Source organism: Ochotona princeps, chromosome 8, assembly GCF_030435755.1.
Source record: "Ochotona princeps isolate mOchPri1 chromosome 8, mOchPri1.hap1, whole genome shotgun sequence".
In the NCBI taxonomy this organism is placed as follows: Eukaryota; Metazoa; Chordata; class Mammalia; order Lagomorpha; family Ochotonidae; genus Ochotona; species Ochotona princeps.
In genome coordinates this window covers 16,656,101-16,680,621 of record NC_080839.1, presented here as the reverse complement: position 1 = coordinate 16,680,621, position 24,521 = coordinate 16,656,101, and the positions used below count along the sequence as shown (strand labels likewise).

Genomic DNA, 24,521 nt, shown 5'->3' with positions numbered 1-24,521 from the left:
TTGAGCAGATACAAAGCCAGGAGCCAGGAGTTTCTTCTGGGTATCCCATGTGATGTAGGGACCCAAGCACTTTATTCATTTTTCAGGCCATTAGCAGGGAGCTGGATGGGAAGCAGAGGAGCTAGGTATTCTTATGGGATGCTGGCACTTCTATATGAAGGCTAACTTGCTATGCCACAGCACTGATCCCTAACTGCTAAAAAATCTGTGATTTTGAATAATCATATGGTACTTCTCAAATGAACTGTCAGGTAAAATTATGTTTATTTATTTTTTTTTAAGATTTATTCATTTTATTACAGCCAGATATACACAGAGGAGGAGAGACAGAAAGGAAGATCTTCCGGCCGATGATTCACTCCCCAAGTGAGCCGCAACGGGCCGATGCGCGCCGATCCGATGCCGGGAACCTGGAACCTCTTCCAGGTCTCCCACGCAGGTGCAGTGTCCCAATGCATTGGACCGTCCTCAACTGCTTTCCCAGGCCACAAGCAGGGAGCTGGATGGGAAGTGGAGCTGCTGGGATTAGAACCGGCGCCCATATGGGATCCCAGGGTTTTCAAGGCGAGGACTTTAGCCGCTAGGCCACGCCGCCAGGCCCAATGATGTTTATTAAAACAGAGAAAGAGAGAAGAGATAAGAAGAAAGATTCTTGGGCCCGGCAGAACATGCCAGGATCCCATATGGGTGCCGGTTCTAATCCTGGCAGCCCCACTTCCCATCCAGCTCCCTGCCTGTAGTCTGAGAAAGCAGTAGAGGCTCAGCTTCAGCTGTTGCGGTCACTTGGGGAGTAAATCATTGGACTGAAAATCTTCCCCTCCGTCTCTCCTCCTCTCTGTGCATCTGACTTTGCAAAAAAATGAATAAATCTTTAAAAAAGAAGAAGAAGGATGCTCACCATGTTCGATCGTTAAGGAATTGCAAATTAGAGCAGCTACAATGAGAGATTACCACATTCCTATCTGAGTGACTAAAACACAAAGCATTGACAACATGCACTGTTGGTGAGGGTGTGGAACAACCTCCTTCACAACCAATGGGATTGCAAAATGGCATAACCACTTTGGAAGACGGTTTGGTAATTTTTAAAATTTTTAAAAAGATTTGTTAGATCTTTTTTATTTGTTAAATCTACTTTAATAAATTAAATGAAATCTTTCAAATTTAATATATTAAATTAAAGTCCTTACCTTGCATATGCCCGCATCCCATATGGACGCCGGTTCTGATCCCAGCGGCTCCACTTCCCATCCAGCCCCCTGCCTGTGGCCTGGGAAAGCAGTGGAGGACGGCCCAAAGCCTTGGAACTCTGCACCTGCGTGGGAGACCCAGAAGAAGCTCCTGGCTTCGGATTGACTCAGCTCTGGCTGTTGAGGCCACTTGGGGAATGAACCAGTGGAAAGAAGATCTTACTCTTTATCTCCCCCGTTCTCTGTAGATCTGACTTTCCAATAGAAATAAATAAATCTTAAAGAAAGAAAGAAAGAAAGAAAGAAAGAAAGAAAGAAAGAGAAAGAAAAGGAAGAATTAGTTGCCCACACTCCTTCAGAATGCCTTGGTTCAATCCCTGGCTCTGTTTCTGATCCAACTTCCTGCTATTGCACCTCCTGGGTACCTGCGTGAACTCAATTGAGTTCCAGGCTCCCAACTTTGGCCTGGCCCTGGGATATTTGAGCATTTGCGCAGTGAATCAGCAGATTCATATTCTCTCTCTCTCTCTCTCTCTCTCACCCTTTCAAAGAAAAAAAAAATACTAAATCCTGACTCTACACAGTGTTTATGTTATCTATAACCCCATGTGAGGTCATAACCTTTACCTGCTATGAAAGAAAACAGCTGAAGGCTAAGAGTTTCTCAAGTGGACCCTGGAGACTCTGAGATGCTAAAGGTCAAGCCAAAGAATGTCCCAACAGATTTAGGAAAACAACTGCAGTGAGTCTTCATTGTTCTCGAACCTCTTTCAATCCGGAGTATCCTAATTAACGAGCTGGTCAGTATGCATTTGCAATTTAGAATTTCTGCCCAGTCACTGTGTGGAAATCCCCGATGGAAACTTCTGCATTTGTTTTTCAAGACACTTTTCAGGAATTCCCTGATGCCTTATAGCCAGATGGTAATTATGTGCTTCGTTTGGGAACTCTATAGCCTGTATTTAAAAAAAAAATAATAATATGTGTTTTTATTTGCAAGGCAGAGTTATATACAGAGAAGGAGAGACAGAGACAGAAATCTTCCATACACTTCCGTCTTCACTGCCCAAATGGCCACAATGCTCAAAATCAGGTCTCCCACGTGGGTGGCAGGGACACAAACACTTGTGCCATCTGCCCTGCCTTCCTAGGTGCATCAGCAAGGTACTGGATGAGGAGCAGGGCAGCTACTACCTAAACTGGTGTTTGATAAGGAATGCCAGTGTCACAAATGGCAGCTTATTTTGGTGTGCCACAATGCCAACCCAACCAGGAGAATCTTTGAGCCAAGAAAAAGGAAAGGAAGGCGTGGCACAATGGCTCAATTGACTAAATCCTTACCTTACAGCATCCCACATGGGCCCCGGTTGGTGTCCCAGCTGCTTCACTTCCCTTCCAGCTGCCTGCTTAATCCTCCTGCAGTGGAGGATGGCCCACAGCCTTGGGACCCTGCACCCACGTGAGAGACTCAGAAGAAGCTCCTGGCTGCTGGCTTTGGATCGGCTCAGCTCCCAAAGTTGCAGCCACTTGGGGATATTTCTCTCTGTCTCTCCTCCCTAGAAATCTGCCTTTAGGTAAAAATAAGTAAATATTTTTAAAAGAAAGGAAAAGGAAAGGGGCAGAGAAAGGTGTTTAGGGGAAGAGCGCAGCATTTAGCGTGACTGAGGGGTTGACTGGGAGGTGAGTCTCATGACACATAAGCTTAGAAAAGCAGGTTGAGTATACTCTTGGAATGCCACGCAGAGAAGTATGGGTTTTAAGCCAGAGGCTGGGTGGGACCTAGTCAAATATGTATTTTTGGAGGATAGCAGATAGTGAAGAAACAGACAAGCACAAGAACAGTCAATTTGGGTCCCAGCACGGTAGCCAAGCAGCTGAAGTCCTCACCTTGAAAATGCTGGGATCCCATATGCGCGCCGGTTCTAATCCTGGCGGCCCTGCTTCCCGTTCAGCTCCCTGTTTATGGCCTGGGAAAGCAGTTAAGAATGGCCCAAAGTCTTGGGACCCTGCACCCACGTGGAAGAACCAGAGGAGTCTCCTAGCTACTGGCTCCTGGCTCCTGGCTTCAGATTGGCACAGTTCTGGCCATGTGGCTACTTGGGGAAGTAAATCATCAGACAGAAGATCTTCCTCTCTGTCTCTCCTCTTCTCTGTATATCTGACTTCCAATAATAATAATAATAATAACGGTGAATTTGGAGGAGGTTGGAGTTGTCCTGTCCAGACAGGATCACTGGCCTTGACAAGCAAGCAGGAGTTGCTGTGGATAGGAGACAGGGAACCTGGGCTACATGACCAAGGATGAGTCAGGACTCACTGATGGGGATGGAATTATGGCATAGCGGATAAAGTCACCACCTGAAATGCTGGTCCCAACTGTGTCACTTCCCATCCAGCTCCCTGCTTATGACCTGGGAAGGATGGCTCAATTCCCAGGGGCCCTGGCACTCATGTGAGAGACCTGCCAGAGGTTGCTGGCTTCACATCAGCTCAGCTCTGGTCATTGTGGCCATATGGGGAGTGAACCAGTGGAAGGAAGATTTCTCTCTCTGTCTCTCTCCTCTCTGTAACTCTTCGAAGTGAAATAAACAAATCTAAAGAAAAAAAGGAGGGAGAGATTTGTTTGAATGGCAGAACAACAGGGAGCCTGAGTCTCCCATATGGGCACAGGGGCCCAAACACTTGGGTCACCCTCTGCTACCCACCTGCCCCTCCTCCAGCCACTAGTAGGGAGTTGGTTTGGAAGTGGAGCAGCCAGGACCTGAACTGGAGCCCATGTGGGTTGCTGGTGCCACAGGCAGTAGATTAGTCTGCTAAGCTCCACACATTTTTTTTTTTTAAAGTATGTGTTGGTGAAGGTGACATTTCCTCTTTGGAACTGTCATTTCTTCTGGGATGAGACAGGAATGTTTGTTTCCTTCTGCATGTCCCTGTTATTGTTCTTGTGTCTTGATAAATCCCATCCGGGAAGAGCAAATTTTCTCTGGCTTTTCTTTGGCCTAGGGCCAGATGGGTGGAAAAATTCTTTGTGCCTGGGTCCCTGTCTGGTTCATTGGGTCGTCCTCTGGCCACTTACTTGGGTCACCAACCCCTTTCCCTCCCCTCCTCCTCTGGCCAACACACTGTCCCCTGAAGGGAAATGCAGCATAGTTGAACTCTAGAAGGGAAGGAGTCCAGTCGATAGGCCAATATTTCCCGACAACCTAGCTGATAGGAGATACCACGCTGTTACTGCTTAGCACCTGCAAAACCTAAAGAGGTGAGAAAGTTCTGTCAACTTCATGTAATCTGTAACCCAGAGCCTTCTGTCATTGAAGCTCAAGGTGACAGCATTCCAAACTTTCAGCCCTGCTTGCCCACCCACAGTCCTAAGGTCTTGCCACCTCTGCATCTGTTTTCCTGTGATCTCAACAGTCATCCTCCTACTCTCTCTCAAATTGCTTCAGATTGATTCCCGGAGTTAGACATAACCTAGACTTAAAAACTTGTCAGTCCAGCCTCAGGAAGCCCAGGCAGGCTGCTTGATCTTTGCTTTGTAGTTCCTGAGGAGCGGTGAGAATTTCGGTGTCCCTCGTCTAACCCTCTTCCCCGCCCTGGGGAGCCCTGTGGCTTTAAGTTGAAGCCCTGGCTGGGTGGAGACTTGGGAGGGGAGGGACTGGAGTCCGCCTACCTGGGGAAACCTGCGTTAGGTGTGGCCGGAGCGCAGGGATGCGAGGTGGGCAGGGGCGGGCTGAAAGTTGGAGAAAGCAGGAAGTGGAGCGAGGGCTGCCTGGGAGGAAGCAGCCAGGGTGAGCTGTGCTGCTGACGGGCCCCAGCGACTGGCAGACATGGTGAGCGATCCCGGCGCCAGACGCCGCCAGACCGGGAGGGGGGCTGCTTTGCAAATGGGGACTGGGGACTGGGTCTTGGCCGGGGCCGGAAGGGAGGCGGGGAGGGTGGTGGCAAAGTCAGAGGGCCGGGCCACTGCCTGTGGCCTCTCTGACAAAGTTGGCCACAAATAGTGCTGAGCCGCCTGGGCGGTGTTCCTGTCCCTTCCTACCATCTCCCTCCCCTGAACTCCTCCCCACCTCTTGCCCCCACCACACACCTCTCTCCTGACCCTGAACTGGGCTGCGGTGGGGGTGGGGGTGGGGGAGTCCGAGTTGCCAGCGGAGAGTTGCTGTCACTTTCCACCTCCTCCCCCCTCCACCCAGAGCCAAATTGGCTGTTGTGACACCCGCCACTGGGGCAGCGAGTGGCTCTGCCGTTCCTGGCTCAAGTTCCAGGCCAACAGTGCCAACTCTGGCATCGGGGGCGGGGGGGCTTCCACTTTACCCCTGTACAAAACCCCAAAAGATCTGCCCCAATACCGAGTCGAAGGAAGCAACCAGGGGACCAGAAATTGGTTTTCTGGGCTAAATCAAGCTTCCTCCAACACCCTTGGCTGTGTCCCTGGGTGCCCAGAGGGTCAGGAGGGGAGGAGCTATGTGCTGTTTTCCCTCCCTGTTCAAAAACCTTATCAAGAAGCCCGCGGCAGGAGGCACAAGACTGGGAGGCTTGTCCTCCACTTGCCCCACCACTTAGGTGGCTGTTTTCATTGAGTATCTGCACAGAGCAGGCGGCGCCAGGGGCCCTGTGCCTGGGCAGGGTGCCGGCCACGCCAAGAGGGAAGCAGAAGTGTGTGTTCAGCGGTTCAGGTCGCCTTGTGGGGGACTTGTTTGCTCCCTGCTCTGGATCCCAGCCGCAGAGCTAGGACTTGGCTGTCCTGGAAGCCCAGGGACTAGAACAGTCCCCCAGCTGTCTGGGAGCCCAAGGAACCTAGGGCCAGATGCTGTGTCCTGCTGACTGGCTCTGACAGGTGTCCTGAACTCAGTCGGGCAGGGCTCCAGGACTTGGGTCTGCCCAGAAGGAGGACACTATGAGATGCCAGCTCTGCAGCACCCACCACCCTCTGTGAGCAGGCCCTGAGAACCCAAACGAGCAGCGTGATCCACTGTGGCCAGCATCAGCTCTCACCTTCCAGGAGTTGACACATGCGCTGTTTATGGCACGAGTCAGACAGAAGAAGATGGCTTGTAAACAATTCAAGCACTAAATACACACTGAAGCATACCTCAGCATACCCTGCCCTGCCCTGCCCACTGAGCCCTGGGTCTCATACCCCTCCTCCACCGCTTTGCCTTAATTAACCCCTGTCCTGTGTCCCAGGAGGAGGCCAGTGGAGGTCGAGGAGATGACCGCGTGCGGAACCTGCAGAGTGAGGTGGAGGGAGTCAAGCATATCATGACCCAGAATGTGGAGCGAATCCTGGCACGAGGGGAGAATCTGGACCAGCTGCGTAATAAGACAGAGGACCTGGAAGCCACTGTGAGCTGTGGAGCTCTGTGGGCTGGGAGGGGGGAGGCTGGGAGGAAGGATTGCTGGCTGGCTGGGTCTGTCACATCTACTACCTTTTCGTCTATTCTGGGTATTGACCTGAATTGGATCCCCATTTCCTATTCTGCTTAGTTGCATCCATTGGTAATAGGGTCGGGGAATGAGTCCTGTGACTGGGTAGAAGGTAGGAGACTGACCAGCGGACACATTTTCTGAGCCAAATGGCTCCATCAGCCCATTCATTATTTAAAAAAATATATATTGATGAGGCCAGCACCATGCCATAGCAAGTTAAGCCTCCATCTACAGCAATAATGTCCTGTATTGGCACTAGTTCAAGTCCCGGTAGCTCCACTTTCAATCCAATTCTCTTCTTATGACCTGGGAAAGCAGCAGAGGATGGCTCAAGACCTTGGTCCTGGTTCCTAGCTTCAGACCAGCCCAGCTCTAGCTGTTGCAGCCATCTGGGGAGTGAACCAGAAGAGGGAAAATCTCTCGATCTCTCCTCTCTCTGTAACTATACCTTTCAAATACACATAAATAAATCTTTAAAAAAGCAGCATTACACAGAGAAACAAAGAGATCTTCTATCTACTGGTTTGCTTTCTTATGGCTGAGCCAGACCAAAGCTCCACAAGCCTGGAGCTCTATCTGGGTCTCCCATAGGAGTTTAGGAAATCAAAAACCGGGGCTATTCTCTGCTTCTTTTCCAGGTGCATGAACAGGGAGCTGGATTGGAAGCAGAGCATATGAGATGTCAGGGTCGCAGGCAGTGATTTAACCCACTGTGCCATAGTGCTGGCCCTAACCTCTGCATTCTTAGGCTTCTCTGCTTCGAAGCAGATTTTCCCTATAAAGGTTGCCTGTGACAATTATCTAGAGCCAAACTCCCCCTCCCCAGAGCAGAAACAGCCCTTCTGTGAGAAGCTTCCTGGGCTGCTGAGCTCCTCCAGGAGTTAGGAAACAGGTGGTGGGAAATTGCAAGAGTCTTGCTGAGTCAGCTTGAGAAAGATGCTGGGAAGAGTAATGAACTTCTGCTATGCTGAGGTCCTCTGCCAGCTGGGGCTAGAATAATATCTCCCACACATCTTGCTGGGCCTCATTCCTCCCTCTCCCTAGCCAAGGAGTGAGACCAGCTGCTCAAGAAGGCAATAACTCCAAAGGTCGGCCCAGCCTGGGGGCCTTGGCTTTCCTGTCCAGCCCTAGAGAGACTGGCTCTCACTTTTCTTTCTTTATTTCTTTCTCTCTCTCTCTCTCTTTTTTTTTTTTTTAATTGGAAAGACAGATTTACATAGAGAAGGAGAGACAGAGAGAAAGATCTTCAATCCACTAATTCATTCCCCAAGTGGCCACAACAGTCAGAGCTGAAGCCAGGAACTTCTTCCAGGTCTCCTACATGGGTACAGGGTCCCAAGGCTTTGGGCCATTCTTTATTGCTTTCCCAGGCCGCAAGCAGGGAGCTGGATGGGAAGAGTAGCCAGAACACAAACCAGTACCTATATGGGATGCTGGTGCTTGCATGGCAAGGATTTAGCCGCTAGGTCACTGTGCTGGGTCCTCCCAATTCCATCTTGCTGCTGATGCAGACAGCAGGTCACTGCCATCTTTGTGGGAGATCTGAACTGAGGTACCGGATTCTACTTCATGGCTGGCTCAGACCACTGCAGACATTTAAGGAACAAATAAGCAGATGGGAGCTCTATCTGTCTCTCTGCTTCTCAGACCATAAACATAAATACACAGGATTGCTTTTTTAAAAGATCTCGCATTGTGCTTGACAGTACAAGGAGAATAACAAAAAGGGACTCCTGGCCTGTATCCAGGTGGAGAACTCCCAGGAGCTTAGGAATTCTAAACCTGAACCTGTTCGGCCAGACTAAAGATATAGGTGTGTGGGGGATGGGGAGCAGGGGTAGATTATCTCTGTATTTAACAGTTTGTTAGCATATAGATATTTTTGCTGTGTAGCAGGTGGGCCTTCTTCTGTACTCCCCTTATCTCACTCACTCCGTCTTTTCTCACCCATCCCCAACAGTCAGAACATTTCAAGACGACATCACAGAAGGTGGCGCGCAAGTTCTGGTGGAAGAACATGAAGATGATCATTATCATCTGCGTGATTGTCTTCATCCTGGTCCTCATCATTGTGCTCCTAGCCACCGGCGTCATCCCCACTTAGGGAGCCCCTCCTCCACCATGGGTGCCAAGAGGGACCCTTGCTCCTGCTCTCCTCCATGGGAATGCTGCTTGGGTCCCCTCAGGGCCCCTCCGCCGCAGTATGACACCCTTCCCGCCCAGAGTACCTCGGTCCCCCAGAAGGAGATACCTAGACTGTGGCTGTATTCCATTGATCCGGAGAGCAAGTTGGAGAGACCTAGAGGGCTCAGCTGGGAAGCTGCTGGTGGCTGGGAGTGGGGGCAATAAAGACCTTCCCATGTCCGTGTGTGTGTATGGTGGGGTCCCTTTAACCCAATCTAGGGACCCCTCTGGCTAAGCTTGTCCCATGCTGGCCTCACATAGACAGACAGATACTCTTTATTCTTCCCTATTCCATTCATTGTCAGAGGTCTGAAGAAGAAGCATTTCCTATGGCTGGCGCAGTGGCTCAATTGGCTGATTCTCTACCTGTAAGTACTGGTATCCCGTACTGGTTCGTGTCCCAGCTCCTCCACTTGCCATCAAGCTCTTGCCTATGGCCTGGGAAAGCAGCAGAGAATGACCCAAAGCCTTGTGACCCTGTACCCGCATTGGAGACCCAGAAGAAATTCCTGGCCCCTAGCTTTGAATTGACTTAGCTCCAGTTAGTATCAGTTTGAGGAGTGAACCAGCAGATGAAAGATCTTTCTCTCTATCTTCCCTTCTTTCTGTAAAATCTATCTTTCCAATAAAAACAAATAAATCTAAAAAAAAAAAAAAAAACATTTTCTGGGGCTAGTGGAGAGTTTTTTGCATAGAGAACATTCAAAACCTGCACAGCACTGGAGGGCAGTGTGCAAGATTCTTAATTATCCCCCATGGGTAGTGCCACTTTCTTTTTTAAGGATTTTTTTTTTAAAGATTAATTTTCATTAGAATGGTAGATTTTACAGAAAGGAGAGGAAAAATCTTCCATCTGCTGGTTCACTCCCCAAATGGCTACAATGCTTGGTGCTGAGCCATTCCGAAGCCAGGAGCTTCTTTTGATTCTTCCACATGGATGCAGGGTCCCAAGGCTTTAAACCATGCTCTACTGTTTTCCTAGGCCACAGCAGGGAGTTGGATGGAAAGTGGAGCAGCCAGGACACAAACCTGCACCCATATGCAATCCTGGTGCATGCAAGGCAAGGATTTAGCCATTCAGTCATGATACTGGGTTCTCTTTTTCTTTGAAAAGCAGAGTTAAAGAAGACAGAGAATGATCTTCCATCTGCCAGTTCATTCCCTAAATAACTGTAACAGCCAGAACTGAGCCAATCCGAAGCCACAAATAGGGAGTTGGATGGGTAGTAGAGGAGCTGGGACATGAGCCAGTACCCATATGGGAATATGCCAGCATTATAGCTAAGGATTAGCGTACTATGCCCCTGCCACATCCTTTTTTAATTTCTCTTCTGGAAGTGTTTGCTGAGGCCTGCAGCTTTCCTGGAATGAGTGCTTAGAATGTGGTGTGGAGCTTCCTGCCTCTGCTAGCACAGCCATCTCTTCTCCGTAGCCCTGCTGGTATCTAAATGCAAAGGCGATGACTTCTCCATTTCTGATGCTTCTGAGTGTCCCATTTGCCTTTGGCCTGCTCCTGCCCTTCTGGGTCTCTGCTGTCCTGAGGGGGCGAGCATCTCTTCCCCGGCACACCCTGGCTGGGTATGGTCATTGTCACGGGACAGGGCCCCAGGGCCCTCCTTCCTGTCCACACACAATGAGCCTCTCTGTGTTGGAGCCCGCCTCCTCCCCACCAGGTCCCACGGTCATCACGGTCATTGCTGTTCTTCCCAGCGCCCAGTCTGCCTGTCTAGCCACTTCCGTGCCTCTTGCCTCTGTAGGCTTTCCAGAAATGCAAACACCCTGATGTTGGAAGTCAATGTAGGTAGGGCAGGTTTAGCAGACGGGACTAGAGACTACACAAAGCAGTCTAGGCCTGCAGTTTTGCTCCTAATCTGAGCAAGAGCAGGGGTGCAAGTGGGGTGGGTTTGGCCAGTCTATTTCTCCCTCTCTCTCTCCTGCTCCCTCCAAGCCCTAGATCCGAAGAACTGAGGGAAAGATTGAAGAGGCCTGGGCTGTCCAGGGTAGGAGTGGGCTCTGTGCTCAGCCAGGTGGGCTGTTGTTAAGATGCTGGTGGGGGAGCAGGGACGCACCAGGGATGCACTTGCTGTGGGTGTGAGGACAGGAACACAAAGTCAAAACCTTCCCAGGAGGGTCTCCTTTCTAAGTTGATGTGAAATTCACAGGACTTGGGGTCACCATTTCTTCTTCCTCTTTTTTTTTTTTTCTTTAAGATGTTGAAGGGAGTTACAGAGAGGAGAGAAAGAGATTCCCATTTGAAGTTTATTCCTCCAAATGGCTGCAACAGCTGGAGCTGGGCTGAGCCAAAGCCAGGAGCTTCTTCCCAGTCTCCCACATGAGTGCAGAGTCCCAAGGATTTGATCCTCCTCCTCTGCCTTCCCAGGATATAAGCAGGGAGCTGGATGAGAAGTGGAACAACAGGGACTTAAATTCCCTCTCGTATAGAATGCACATACTTTAGGCATGAACAGGGTTGCCTGGGTTTAGGTTCTGACTCTGCTTCCCATTCTAACTTCCTGTTAATGCAGACCCTGGGCAAGGGGGTGGGGGGTTTGGAGAGGGTGGTAAAGGCTGAAGTAGTTGGATCCTGGCCCTTCACATGGGAGACCCAGAATGAGCTCCTGGTTCTTGACTTCACTGTGGCTGTTTGGGGGTCGGGTGAGTGAAATAGCTGATGAGCGTTTCTTTCTGATGCTCTGCCTTTCAAACAAATCGTCAATAACAATCGAAAAGGCGCCTGATGCAGTGACTGAATGGGCTAATCCTCACCTTGCATGCACTGGGATCCCGTATGGGTGCTGGTTCCTGTCCCAGCTGCTCCACTTCCCATTTAACTCCCTGCTTGTGGCCTGGGAAAGCAGCGGAGGATGGGCCAAAGCATTGGGACCCTGCACCCATGTGAGAGACCTGGAAGAAGCTCACCGTCGGTCATTGCGGCCACTGCCTTTGTCTTTCCTTCTCTCTGTAAGTCTACCTTTCCAAGAAAAATAAAGAAATCTTAAAATAAATTTTTGAAAAGGAATAATATGGTGCAAGCATCACCTTTATTTATTTAATTTCAAAACCTTGTGAGGGAGGGTTGCTTGGGCTAGGAGTGAGACGTGACCACTCGGGGCACCCTCAGCAAACCAGCAGGGTCTGAGAAGACCACCCTACAGATGCTTGTTGAAAAAAATGGATGACCCCTCCCCAGCTCATCTGCTGTAGAATGCTGACCCCTGAAATGGGCCGATTCCACACGCCCAGCTCACCCGCTGGGCTAGGAGGCATGTTCAACCTCTCACCGGGCAGCTCAGTATCCCCTTAACCAGCCAGGCTGAGGTGTGCCTCGAAATCGGGCGCCGGCGGCCCGGCAGGAGGCGCCCCACGGACCCGGGTCGTTGTCGTGGGCCGCTTTCGGTTTGCCTGGGTCTCGGTCGCAGCTCGCGGAAGGCGCGCCCCCCGCCCTCGGCGGCCCCGCCCCGCCCCTCCGCTTCCTCCTGGGCTGCTGGCACCGGCGCCGCTCGGCGGCCAGAGAGCCGGGCGCGGGCAAGGCGGCGGCAGCGGCGGCGATGGTGAGCACCCGGCTGCACGGGCGGGCGAGGAGCCCGGGGGCAGTGATGGCGTGAGGGTGGGGTGCCGGGCGACCTGGGTCTAAAGCCTGAGAACGGCGGGGGAATGGCCGGGAGCGTCTTCCTGGGCGCACGGGCTCGGACCCGATGGGGTGACTGGTGGCCCCCAGCGGGACCGGAGCCACAGGTTCCCACGGCTCGCGTGCATCCTGGGAAGGAGAAATGGGGCGTGCACCCCATCGGGTGCCCCACTCCGCGCGATGTGAGCAAGGTTCGCGCTTGCCTTCGCCCTAGAGCCGAGTGGCCGAGCACCGGCTTTGGAGTTAGACCTGGGATCCTGACTCGGTGACCTCTGGGCAAGTCACTTGACCTCCCTCCGAACGTCTTTTTCCGCGTTTGGAAAGTGGGGTCAGCAATCACTGCCTTGTTGGGAGCTCTGGCCGAGATCTGGCTGGCACCCAATCCACTGCTAAGGAGTGGGTAGGTAATGCCATGACCTCTTGGCCATTCTCTTAGCCGGGAGGAGCCAAGCCTGGCCCGGGAGCTGGAAATCTGAGCAGACTGACACAGAGATGGAGGCTGTTACAGACCCTGGGCAGGTTGGTGCAGGACAGAGTCCCTCCTCCCCACCCCTCAGGGCAAGAAAGAAGTTTATGTAAAGTTCCACTGAAGCTATCAAGCCTGTCTCAGCCCAGACCCCCTCCTAACCTCTACTTAGTGACACATTCCCGAGTTGAGTCACCCCCCAATTCGGTACTGTCCAATCTTGCCAAGGCTTGAGGTCTCAGGGACAGCTGGTGCCACTCCCCCCACTGCCCCTCACCACTCATTCCAGCCCTGGTTTCTGGGAAGGTGGACCAGGCAGGAAGCAGGCTTGGTGCTTAAAGTTTCTGCTGTTTTAGAAGTTGGCACACTTTGTGATGGATATGGTCTGCCTAGGGGTCCTGATGCCTCCATGGCCTGGTCTCCAGGGGACCCAAGGCAGGAAGAGGAAGTGAGGCAGGAAGGTAGCACTGAGCTCAGAGGCCAAGCCAGGAAACTGAGGGAGGCTCTGAGAACAGAGCCCAGAGCCCACTCCTGAGTGTGTTGGAGGAGGGTTGGGCAGAGCTGGGGTTAGTTTTTTAAGTGACCCTTAGCTCCCAGGTTGAAGAGAAAACTCCAGACATAAAGGATGAAGTGGAGACAATTTGCTAGGGGAGGCTAAAAAGTTTTTTAAAGGATGCTAGCAGATCGTGGATTAGAGTCTGGGGAAGATACAGTGTTTCAGGATGCGTGGGGATTGCTTCCAGGGCACCCGTGGAAGCCAGACTTATAGGTGCTCATGTACTTTCTGGGAAACAGCATGGTATTTGTATATAACTCACACAGTCAGTCCTCTGCAGGCTTCCATTGTCTGTAGATATCCGAATCACTTCTCAGTCTTTTGGTTAATATCAAATGTAGACGCTTGAGAAAACCTAATCCAATGCATATACTGTATAGCTTAGGGATTAAAATGACAAGTCCGCCCCCCCCCCCCCCCACGTGGTGGCCTAGTGGTTAAGGTCCTCGCCTTGAATATGCTGGGGTCCCATATGGGCACGGGTTCTAGTCCCGGCAGCCCGGCTTCCCATCCAGCTCCTTGCTTGTGGCCTGGGAAAGCGGTTAAGGATGGCCCAGGGCTTTGGGACCCTGCACCCACGTGGGAGACCCGGAGGAGGGTCCTGGCTCCTGGCTTTGGATTGGCACAGCACCGGCTGTTGTGGCCGCTTGGGGAGTGGACAATCGGATGGAAGATCTTCCTTTCTGTCTCTTCTCCTCTCTGTATGTCCGCCTTTCCAATAAAAATAAATAAAAATCTAAAAAAAAAAAAAAAGAAAAGAAAAGATGACAAGGGGAAAATCTACGTGTTTGAGAGATGCCATTCCCCCCCAAATATTCTCCACCTGCACTAGTTGAGCCCACAGATGCTGGAGTACAGAGTATCAACCATTTTTTCTGTCCCACTCTCCTGCCTCCCAGCCCCACCCCGTCCTTCTACTCCAGTCACTTTATTTTCTTTCAAAGACTTATTTATTTTTATTTGAAAGGCAAATTTACAGTAAGAAGGAGAGACAGACATCTTTCAGTCTTTGATTCACTTCCCAAATGGCTGCAACAGCCAGAGCTAAGCTAATCCAAAGCCAAGAGCCTCCACTGGGTCTCCCATGGGGTGCAGGGTGCCAAGGCTTTGGGCCGTTCTCTACTGCTTTTGCAGGCTGCAGACAGAGAGCTGGATGGGAAGTGGAGCAGTTGGGACAGGAACCAGTGCCCATAGGGGATGCTGGTGCTGCAGGAAGAGGATTAGCCTGTTATACCACCGCGTAGAACCCACTTCTGTCCCTTTCCTGCCCGAAGCTTTTTTCTTTCTTTTCCCCTCCCTGGTCCTTCTTCCTTTCCTGCTTTTCTCTCCTGTGACTCATTCGTGCAGCAATGATTTCATGGGCATTTCCTTGTGCCGCACGTGAGGACAGCCCTAAGGGATCAGTAGGGCCAAAGCAGTGCAGGAAAGGCAGAGGGCAAAGAGGAATTACTTGCATTCATTCATCTTATACATGGGCCTCACTTTGAAGCATTTGTGTCTGGAGCCACAGGCTTCCCTCATGAGCATCAGATGATGTGGTCGTCTTCAGCCGGCCAGCAGCACCCATGATCCTCCCATTATCTGCACCTAATTTAGCAAGTAGCTAAGATGCTGAACCCAGGAATCTATGCGGGTTACACTCCCAGGACTTGTACTGGCTGTGACGGTGGACAGGTGATTTAATATCTCTGCCCCCAACGTTTCTTGTAGAGGTGGGACAGTGATCATTGTGAGGAATACACGAGATGGGGCACATGAACAGCCAACAGTACAGTGCCTCGCCAGGGAACCTGCTGATGGAACTGTGGCTGTTAGGACAGAAGATGTCAAACGTTGCCAACAGCCTGTAGTACCTGATGTAAAGAAACTAGATGCTGCTCCTCAGAGGCCATGGAGGGTTCTGGATTTAAGATTTAAGAGGTTTTGCTGAGCACAAAGATTGACAGGGGAAGAAGTTAGGGACATGGACTACACTGATATGAATGGCTATTACTTATTAAGCATGTAGTATATAGCAACCATTGTGCTAAGCATTTTGTTCACAATCTGTCACACAATTCTTGGCTAATATTAAGAGGCAGGTGTTGCTAGTAGCACCCCTTTACAGATGAGGGAAGTAGAGTGCTAGGAAGGTCATGCCCTCAGTGTCTGCTATGGTGCTGGTGAATGGCAGGGGCAGGATCTCAACACACAGAAGGATGTATTGCAGGGCCTCAGCTGAATGACCACCCAGGAAGGTGAAGATAGCCTGGCACCTGCCTTGTGCCATCTGACGACACTGGAACAGGAGAGAGGGAATGGCAGGGGGAGTTTGGAGAGTTGTGTTTTCAGAGACGGAACCAAGAGTGTGGAGCCTAGAGAAGCCTGCCTGGAGACATGTACATCGTGGGAGGCTGCCCTGTGCAGAGGGCAAAAGTCTGTCAGTAACATTTCCTGTGCAGCTATTACCCTGTATGTAACAACAAGGACTCCCATTACCCATGGCTCCAAACCGCAAGCCCGAAGCAAGTGTTGTAGCATAGCAAGTTATAGGATACCCGCATCCCATATAGAAAGTGTTGCTGCGAGTCCAGGCTGCTCCACTTCCAGCTCAGCTTGGATGGAGTTCCAGGCAGCTTCCTATATCAACCCTGGTACTGATAGCATTTGGGAAATGAACCAGCAGGTGAAGATCTCTCTTTCTGTTTGTTTCTTCCTTCCTTAAAACATTTATTTATTTGAAAGAGTTACAGATAGGGGCAGTGGCTAAAGTTCTCACCTTGCATGTACCAGGATCCCATATGAGCACAGTTTTGTGTCCCAGCTGCTCCACTTCCCTTCTAGTTCCCTGCCTGTGGCCTGGGAAAGCAGTCAAGGATGGCTCAAAGCCTTGGGACCCTGCAGCCATACAGGAGACCTGGAGGAGGTTCCTGGGTCCTGGGTCCTGGGTCCGTCCTGGCTTCAGATCAGCTCAGCTCCGGCTATTGCAGTCACTTGGGGAGTGAACCAGCAGATAGAAGATCTTTCTCTCTGTAGCTCCTTCTGTCTGTAAATCTGACTTTCCAATAAAATAAAAAAAAATCTGACTTTCCTATAAGATAAAAAAAAAAAAAAAAGAGTTACAGGGAGGTTGGGGTGGGGGAAAGACAAAATCAAAGAGAGATCTTCCATTTACTGGTTCACTCCTCAAAAGGCTGAGATGGTCAGGGCTGGGCCAAAGCCAAAACCAGGAAAAGGAAATCCATCCAAGTCATTTGCCATGTGAGTTTCAGGGACCCAAGTTTTTGGATCATCTTTCCTTGCTCACCTAGGTACATTAGGAGAGAGGTGGATCAGAAGCCCTGGAGGAGCCAGGACTTGCACCATAGCTCCTATGGGATGCTGGTGTCACAGGTGGTAGCTTAATTTGCTGCATTATACTGCCAGCCTCTGCTCTGCCTTTCAAGTAGATGAAAATTAATAAAACAAATCAACAGAACCCCTCAAGCTTTGTGGGTTCCTGATAGTGGCTAGAAGTGCTTCTCTCTTAACCCATCTTTCTCTCTCTGCTTGCCCCAGGTGCCTGGTAGGCATCTGCTCACACTCTGGCTCCTGGCACTGCTCCCTAGCTTCTCAGTTGGCTTCTCTGCTCCGACTTTTCTCGCTTCCTTCTGTGTCTGCCCAGCACGAATGGGGAAATCTTCCCAAAGTGCTTTTCCAGTGCTGCCCTTGGCTCCAAACCCTGCACAGCGCCCGGGTTATCACTCGCTCCAAGCCAGCCTGCTCTGCTGGGCTTTTACTGTTTTCTCCAGCCTCACCCTGCCCTGTCACCTTACCCTGTGCCCAGTTCATCCCTGTCGGGGGCATGCCCCAGCTCCATCCCATCCTTCGAGGGGTCCCCAATGGCCTTTCTACCTGTACCCTTTGTGGGTTGCCACAACACTTCCTGCTGGTAAATCACAGGGTTAACTGTTTACTCTTGTGTGGTTGGATCATATGTGTCTCTTCCCCAGTCAGAGAGAAAGGAAGACAGATCTCCTTTAAAACACACACATAATTTGTTCAGAACCCCCATCAGACTGAGTTGCACTGCGGCAGACGGCAGCATGGCCCAAGCCTTCTACCTTGTCTAGTGCCAGCAGACACCTGTGCTGAATGGGCCCAGGAGGGGCAGCCTAAGAACTTGAAGGGTTTCCTGGAGCAAATGTGTTCTTTGAGGCCTGGGCCCCCCTTGGCTGTGGCCAGGCCTGGCTTGGCAGTGGCCAGCCTGCTCCAGATGACAGTCGGAGACCCACAGCCAGCTTTCTCACAGGAGGAGAATGTGACCCCACAGGACTCCTTGCTGGAGAACAAGAGCAACAGCTGTCACATGCAGGGTAGAAAAAAAAATGCTGCCCCCAGCCCACCATTTTCCAGCAAAGATTCATTGCTGGTTCCCCAGTGTTTGCCTTGGACTGTTGGAATGTGGGGGAGTTCAAAGGGCCAGATGATGGAACCTTAGGGAGTAATATAGCAGTCAGAGCAGAGAGGGTGGCTGGCTCTGGGCCAGGGAGAGCGAGGGCAGTTTCCTTGCCCCGTTCATCCTTCCTCTGCACCCTCCAGTGATGGCTTCCCCCCAGTCCCTGAGCACCCCCTCCCCCACCAGGGCTTTGCCTGACCCCACTTGAAGCAGGCTGTTTTTCTGGCTCATGAGTAAATATTGACCTATCTGGGTTTCAGATGCCCGCCCCTCAAAATTCCTGCTGTGCTCGATAAACACACTGGGAGAACATCTCTTGGCCATGAGAGTTGCTCTTGGCCGTGACGCAGGTGACCCACTGACTGAGTCCTTGTGATAGTCAGCATTCTGCTGGTCCATCTCCCCAGCCTCCCCACATCCTTTCTGTATAGGATGGTGGTCGATGAAGGTAGGGCCCTGATCCCCACCCTCTCCCCTAGCAGCCTGGGATCCATTTGGAGATAGGACTCATCTCCTGGGAATGCTCTGGAGGCTGCATGCAAGGCAGCTGCCTGGACTCCGGAAGAGATTCTTGCCCAAGTGGGAGGGGTCCTCTGTGACCACACCAGATCCTTTCCAGCACTGAAGTTCTCTGCTTTTGAGCAGGAATTTGGTTGAGTGCCGAAATGTGTGCTGCAGACAATGGCTTTGTGGGCTGGCAGGAAAGGGAGCTTAACCGATACTCTGCTGGGAGGAGGTGACCACAGGGATGGGTAGTTGCGGCTGAGGGCAGGAACTGCTGCGCTGATCTGCTCATATTCATCTTGCTGACACGTGCCTGCACTTGCCTCTTGTCTTGGGTCTCTGAGCACAGGCCGATCCCAGTGCCTATCTCACTCGCTACCCAGACTTCCTCTTTCCCCTAAACCCTTAACTGCTCCAATAACTTGGAGCAGCCTTCCCTCCCCAGTCCTTTGAAAGCAACTGGATTTCTGCTAGGTGAGGCTACTGACTGCACTGCTAAAATCAAGGATTGGTCTCAGCATGGTGAGTTGGACCTTACTGAAGACTGGCTGGCTGGAAGGCTGGAGGCCAGAGATCAGGAAGGCTGAGGCTCCTGGGCAGACAGGAAGTGACTGAGGCCAACTGATGTGGGCAGTGGGCTCCTGACCAAGAGGCAGAACTGGCTAGACCAAAGACCCTCAGGAAGATCTGAGCTACACAGTTTGGAAGCAGCCGAGGGTTAGGTGGGGCTAACTCTTGCTGGTCCCATATCACTTTGGGGGCCCAAGGGGTGGGTTTTCTCTCTCTGGCTTTCAGCTAAGTGCTTGGTTCCAAGTTCTTTGCCACCTCTTGCGGTCAGCTGGAAGCCATGGGGCAGGTACTTTGTGGGAAGGTGGAGTCTTGGGAAGCTGAGAATCCCAGTCTGACTTCTGTCCTGCCTAATCGTCAGGGGGAGGAGCCTGTCAGACCAAAGGTGAGCTGCAGGGTCAGGTGCAGCACGTGAAGCTGCTGCTTGGGATTTCTGTGTCCCATGTGGGAGCGCCATTTGATGTCCTGGTGATTTCGCTTCTCATCTAGCTCCCTGCTAATGCACATGGGAGGCAAGGGCTGGTGGCTTAAGTACTCAGGCTCCTGCTACCCACTTGGGAGACTCCTGGATGGAGTTCCTGGTTTCTGGCTTCAGCCCTGGCCCATCCCTGATTATTGCTTCTCCATCTGCTGGTTCACTCCCCAAATCTGAAGCCAAATGAGGAGCCGCCTCCTCATCCATGTGGGTACAGGGGCCCAAGGACTTCAGCCATTCTTCACTGCTTTCCCTGGCCATAATCAGGGAGCTGGATTGGAAGTAGAACAGCTGGGATGGAGTATAGCTGGTGGCCATATGGTATGCTGCCACTGCAAGGTGGAGGACCAGCCTGTTGAGTCACTGCACCAGTCCCTTGAAATGTTATTAAATAACAATAATAAAAAAAGAGGGAAAATAAATTGTAGAAAAGCTGAGTTGTGTCTACCCAGGCAAGCCTCCATGTGTGCTCCACACACACTATGCCATTATTCAAATGGCACCACTGCTCATATGCTGTACCAACACACAGTTGGGCAAAGGACTGTAGGTTTCAGGGCCCGGTGAGGGGCCTCCTGCAGCCCTGACCTGGGGCTTGGTGCCCAGGCAGGGAAAGAGTTGGAGCGATGCCAGCGGCAGGCTGAAGAGGTGACAGAAATCATGCTCAACAACTTCGACAAGGTCCTGGAGCGTGACGGGAAGCTGGCGGAGCTGGAGCAGCGGTCGGACCAACTGCTGGACATGGTGTGAAGCCCGTGGAGCAGGGGATGGAGGGAGGGGAGGGAATGCTCAGGTCCTCACTGGGATATCTGGACCCTTGGTGGTGGGGGAGCTGAGGCTGATTAGGGGCCAGTGTGAGGCTTTGGGGTTCCCTGAGGCACTCCTAGTGAGTGTGAAATGCAGAAGGTTCAGAAAGAAAGGCATTCTGGATTTGAAGCTGTGGTTCTTCTTAAGGGTGGAAGAACCATGTTGTTTCCTGGAGGGGGATAAGCCGGTAAGGCAGAGGGTCAAGGAAGGATTAGTTACAGCAGTGCCTGAGACCAGGAGTCAGGTCCTGGAGGTTCTGGGTGGATTGTGGAAGAGGGGAGCAGAAAGGATGGGGAATCCTGGGGAAGAGCCTGGGAGGAGCTAGCTCAGAAGCCACCCGACCAATGCTAACTCCCACCCCGTGGCTGGGTGTGTCCACAGAGCTCTGCCTTCAGCAAGACAACCAAGACCTTGGCCCAGAAGAAGCGCTGGGAGAATGCCCGATGCCGGATCTACCTGGGGCTGGCCGTGGCCCTCAGCCTGCTCGTCATCCTCATTGTATTGCTGGCTGTCTTTCTCCCACAGAGCAGTAGTGCCCCACAAGCCCAGGAAGAAGACCGAGTCTCAGGATCTGGGGAATGACCTAGCTGGGCCTGCGAGAGAGGCCGAAACAGCCGCACATGCTGGCTCTGGTCTCCAGAGAACCTGGGTGTTTTCACTCCTGTCTGAGCCACTTCCATGAGTGCCAAAGGATGTGCATTTTTGCATCTCCCACCAAGCCACAGACTGGTCCTCAAGGGCAGCCTTCTGCACTGGCTGTGCCATGCCAGCCCCACCTGGAGCTTAGTAAAAGCTGCTGTTTGATTCAAAGAAGTGATGGTGTGTGTGTCTCAAGCTCCCCAGGTCTGCAAATCCTACTTTGTTTCTACCCTTGGGGCTGCTTAGAAAGCCTCTCTGCCAAAAGACTCCCCCCACTTCCTGCTGCTTTATTTGATTCAACCCTACACAGACAGATGGGCATGGGTGTGAAGACACAGCAGCCCCCAAAACCCGACCCTTGAACCAGTCCTTCCCTTTGGAGCCTGCTTCCCCCGAGAATGGAATTTTTTGGTGTTTTTTGACATCTGCAGTGGGGGAGAGGGGACTGCTTAGTGGGTCTCAGTAGGATTCTAGAAGGGATGCCAAAGAGGAAAGGGCTTGTTTTGGCTGAAGCTCTCACCCTCAGCTAGACGGACTTTTGCCCGTTTCTCCAGTTTCCCTCCCCTCCAGATTGCAGATGCTCAGGGCTCCTGGGGTGCTGATAATGCAGGGTCAAAGTATGGCCATCAGAGATGGCCCAAACAAGAAACAAGCAGGGCAAGCGCTGTCTGGGCTACTTGTCTATGGTTCTAACTCAGAAGTGTCAGAGGCAAAGGGAATTCAGAGTCAGGTGTGTGAAATAAACATGTTCCTTCCCCAGGAGGATGAGGGTTACCAACAGGCACCAGAACCAGCCCTGGCAGTGGGGTGGTGCTTTATCCAGGGCAGAGGTCACTGCTTTCGCCGTCCTGCGAGGCCACGCCCTTGGCCTTGCTATGGGTCAGGACGTGTGATGTTGAAGTCACAGCTGTGACTCAGTTTTTATAGACATGAAAAGGACACAAGGGTGTGTAGCTCCTAGGACTATTGGGAAAAGTCTCTGATGGTGCTGTGGAAAAGAAGCTATCAATCCTGATGTGTCCTGAAGCTAACCAGTCCCTGAGTGTAGTGGTCCTCCATCAGACCACCTTGCTCATACTGCAGATCCTGGAAATCAGCATCTCCAAGGGCACCAAGTCCCGGACTTACTTTCTAAAGCCCCACCTCTCCTTCCTCTGGGGGCAGAGGGCTTTTGTTCCAGTCACCAATTACACTGATGGCGGGGATCCGGAGAGGAGGTTGAGCGATGGGGTGAAGGTCACACAGGAGGCAGGCAGAATCCACGAACAGGTGAAGCGGCAGGGCAAGGACCTAGCGGCTCTCGGCGTGGTGGTCTGCCCCACCCTGTATTATCAGACCTAACACACAAGAGGGGCGCCGGCCTTGGCCGGCCCTGGAGCGGGCTGCTGGAGGCATCACCCGAGCGCAGCCGGCACAGGGGCCCGCAAGAGGCATGGGTAGAGCGGCGGCCAGAGCCCCGACACCAGCCAGGCTCGTGGAATTCTAGGCTGGCTGCCGACGCCCCGGTTCCCCGCTTTGCCCGAGTGTTCGCAGCTTCAGGGCCGACTGAGGATCCTCACGCTCAGACGCTCGGTCTTCCAGGGCACCACGGCCGCGACCACGCCAGAAATTCCCGGGAATTTTCTCTGGTTTCGAATTCCAAAACACTGGCGAAGCACCCCCGCTTTCTGCCATTGGCTTTAGTGTTTGGTCATCTGATTGATGCGTTCCAATGAAAGGCAGCCAAATTACGACTTCCGGTTCCTGGTCATTCAATGAATCGCTATGCCCACCCCTTACATACTCTCATTGGCCAGCCTTTCCCAATTTGCCAGCCTATTGGCCAGCACGGTGAGGTCGCCATCGAGCGGGGGCCGAACGCTGTGTCAGACAGAGAAACAGCCATGGCGTCCTATTTCGACGAGCACAACTGCGAGCCGTTGGACCCGGAACGGGAGACCCGAACCAACATGTTGTTGGAGCTCGCCAGGTGGGTGCGCAGTGCTCGGGGGAGGGATGAGTCCAGGCAGTAGGTTTCTGGGCGGGAGCTTTCTAGAGAAGGAGGACTATTTGGGGGTAGAACAGAGGAATAATCTGGATAATTAATTGGGCGATGAGACTGGGGAGTGGCAGGGGAGGCCGGGGGTGGTTTTTTCTGTGCGGCCCCGGGACCAGGAGGCCAAGGGAAGACGAGCTGGAGAGTGGTGGGAAGGCAGCCAGCGGTGGGAGACGGAGGTGAGCCGTGGTTGTAGCGCGCCCTTCCAGTTTGCAATCTGGCCCCGCCAGTTAGTTCCTGCGTGGCCCGACATTTGTCTGTTACCTGAGTGCAAAAGGGGAATGAATGGTGTGTGTACTGGGTTTGTACTGGGAATGAATGGTATGTGTACTGGGTTTGCCTTCGTGCTTTGTAGCTAGTTAGCACCTCCTAAGGGTAGTTGGTTGGTATTACTGCTGGCTGGGGAGGGCTTCTATCTGTTCGTGCCCTACTGGGGATGGGGCAAAGAGGAGCTCTGGTTTTCCTCCGCGCTGACCTCGCACCCTCCTCCCTAGGTCACTTTTCAATCGGATGGACTTTGAAGACTTGGGGTTGATAGTGGATTGGGATCACCACCTGCCCCCGCCAGCCGCCAAGGCTGTCGTGGAAAACCTCCCCCGGACAGTCATCAGGGGCTCTCAGGCGGGTGAGGCCACTCGTTCCTTTTGTTGTTTGGGGCAAGCCTGCTCCGCCTCCCTTTCTGGAGCCAGGGCAGGCCTGGGCCATGACTATCCCTCCAGGAGTGGGAGCTGGGAGGTTGGGCCCTTGGCAGCTCTTCTGACCCACACTCCCTCCTAAAGAGCTCAAGTGCCCCGTGTGTCTTTTGGAATTTGAGGAGGAGGAGACTGCCATTGAGATGCCTTGTCACCACCTCTTCCATGCCAACTGCATCCTGCCCTGGCTAAGCAAGGTACTGGTTTCTTTTCTTCCAGCCCTCACCTTACTCCTGGGCCCAGTTCTCAAACTCTGCCCTTCCAGATGGCTGAGAGATCAAAGAAGGGTGGGAGGTGGAGTTGATGTGCCCCCTGGAACAAACACCACCTTGTCTTTCCCAGACAAACTCTTGCCCCCTGTGCCGACATGAGCTGCCCACTGATGACGATGCTTATGAGGAGCACAGAAGAGATAAGGTAAGGGTGGGAATGGGACTCTGTTGGGTCCCTGCCCTCACAGCTCCCACCTGGGCAGGCTCTGGCACTGCCTGCCTTCCCCTGGAACTTTGCCAACCTCCTGCCCCGCCCCTGCCCTGTGGGCCTTCAAGTTGGGGGCCTGCAGAGTGTGCCCTCTCTCTCTTGCAGGCTCGAAAGCAGCAGCAGCAGCACCGCCTGGAGTACCTCCACGGAGCCATGTACACGTGAGGTGGCTGGGATTACACGCTGGCTGGCAGGCCACCACAGCTGCCTCTTGCACCTTGAGTCCTCATTAAAGGTTTCTTTATGCACCCTGCCACTGCATTGCTCACAAGCTGCGGGCAGGGGCTTTGCATCCTCTGCCAGGCTCCTGGTGCTATTGGTAAAGGTTGGTCCTGAACCTCTGAAGGCACCTGCCTGCACTGAGGGCAAGTGGAGCCCAAGTCCAACACCTTGGCCACCTGACCAGCCAGGACTGGAACATAAGCGTTCATGGTTCAAAGGCAAGGACATG

At 52.4% G+C, this 24,521-nt stretch overlaps 3 protein-coding genes across 3 annotated transcripts; all 3 read left to right on the top strand.

Moving 5' to 3' along the window:
- Positions 1 to 4,865: 4,865 nt before the first annotated feature.
- VAMP8 (vesicle associated membrane protein 8) lies at positions 4,866 to 8,981 on the top strand. The gene is made up of 3 exons (XM_012928591.2): positions 4,866 to 5,020; positions 6,378 to 6,536; positions 8,581 to 8,981. Exons 1-3 carry the CDS (start codon positions 5,018 to 5,020, stop codon positions 8,722 to 8,724), a joined length of 306 nt encoding a protein of 101 aa, XP_012784045.1. The 5' UTR covers positions 4,866 to 5,017; the 3' UTR covers positions 8,725 to 8,981.
- A 3,242-nt stretch (positions 8,982 to 12,223) lies between these two features.
- Positions 12,224 to 21,028, top strand: VAMP5 (vesicle associated membrane protein 5). The gene is made up of 3 exons (XM_012928592.2): positions 12,224 to 12,355; positions 20,024 to 20,161; positions 20,606 to 21,028. Exons 1-3 carry the CDS (start codon positions 12,353 to 12,355, stop codon positions 20,804 to 20,806), a joined length of 342 nt encoding a protein of 113 aa, XP_012784046.1. The 5' UTR covers positions 12,224 to 12,352; the 3' UTR covers positions 20,807 to 21,028.
- A 1,088-nt stretch (positions 21,029 to 22,116) lies between these two features.
- Positions 22,117 to 24,323, top strand: RNF181 (ring finger protein 181). The gene is made up of 5 exons (XM_004590723.4): positions 22,117 to 22,832; positions 23,393 to 23,523; positions 23,678 to 23,787; positions 23,933 to 24,007; positions 24,176 to 24,323. The coding sequence occupies exons 1-5, from the start codon at positions 22,618 to 22,620 to the stop codon at positions 24,233 to 24,235; spliced, it is 591 nt and encodes a 196-aa protein (XP_004590780.2). The 5' UTR covers positions 22,117 to 22,617; the 3' UTR covers positions 24,236 to 24,323.
- Positions 24,324 to 24,521: the final 198 nt, after the last annotated feature.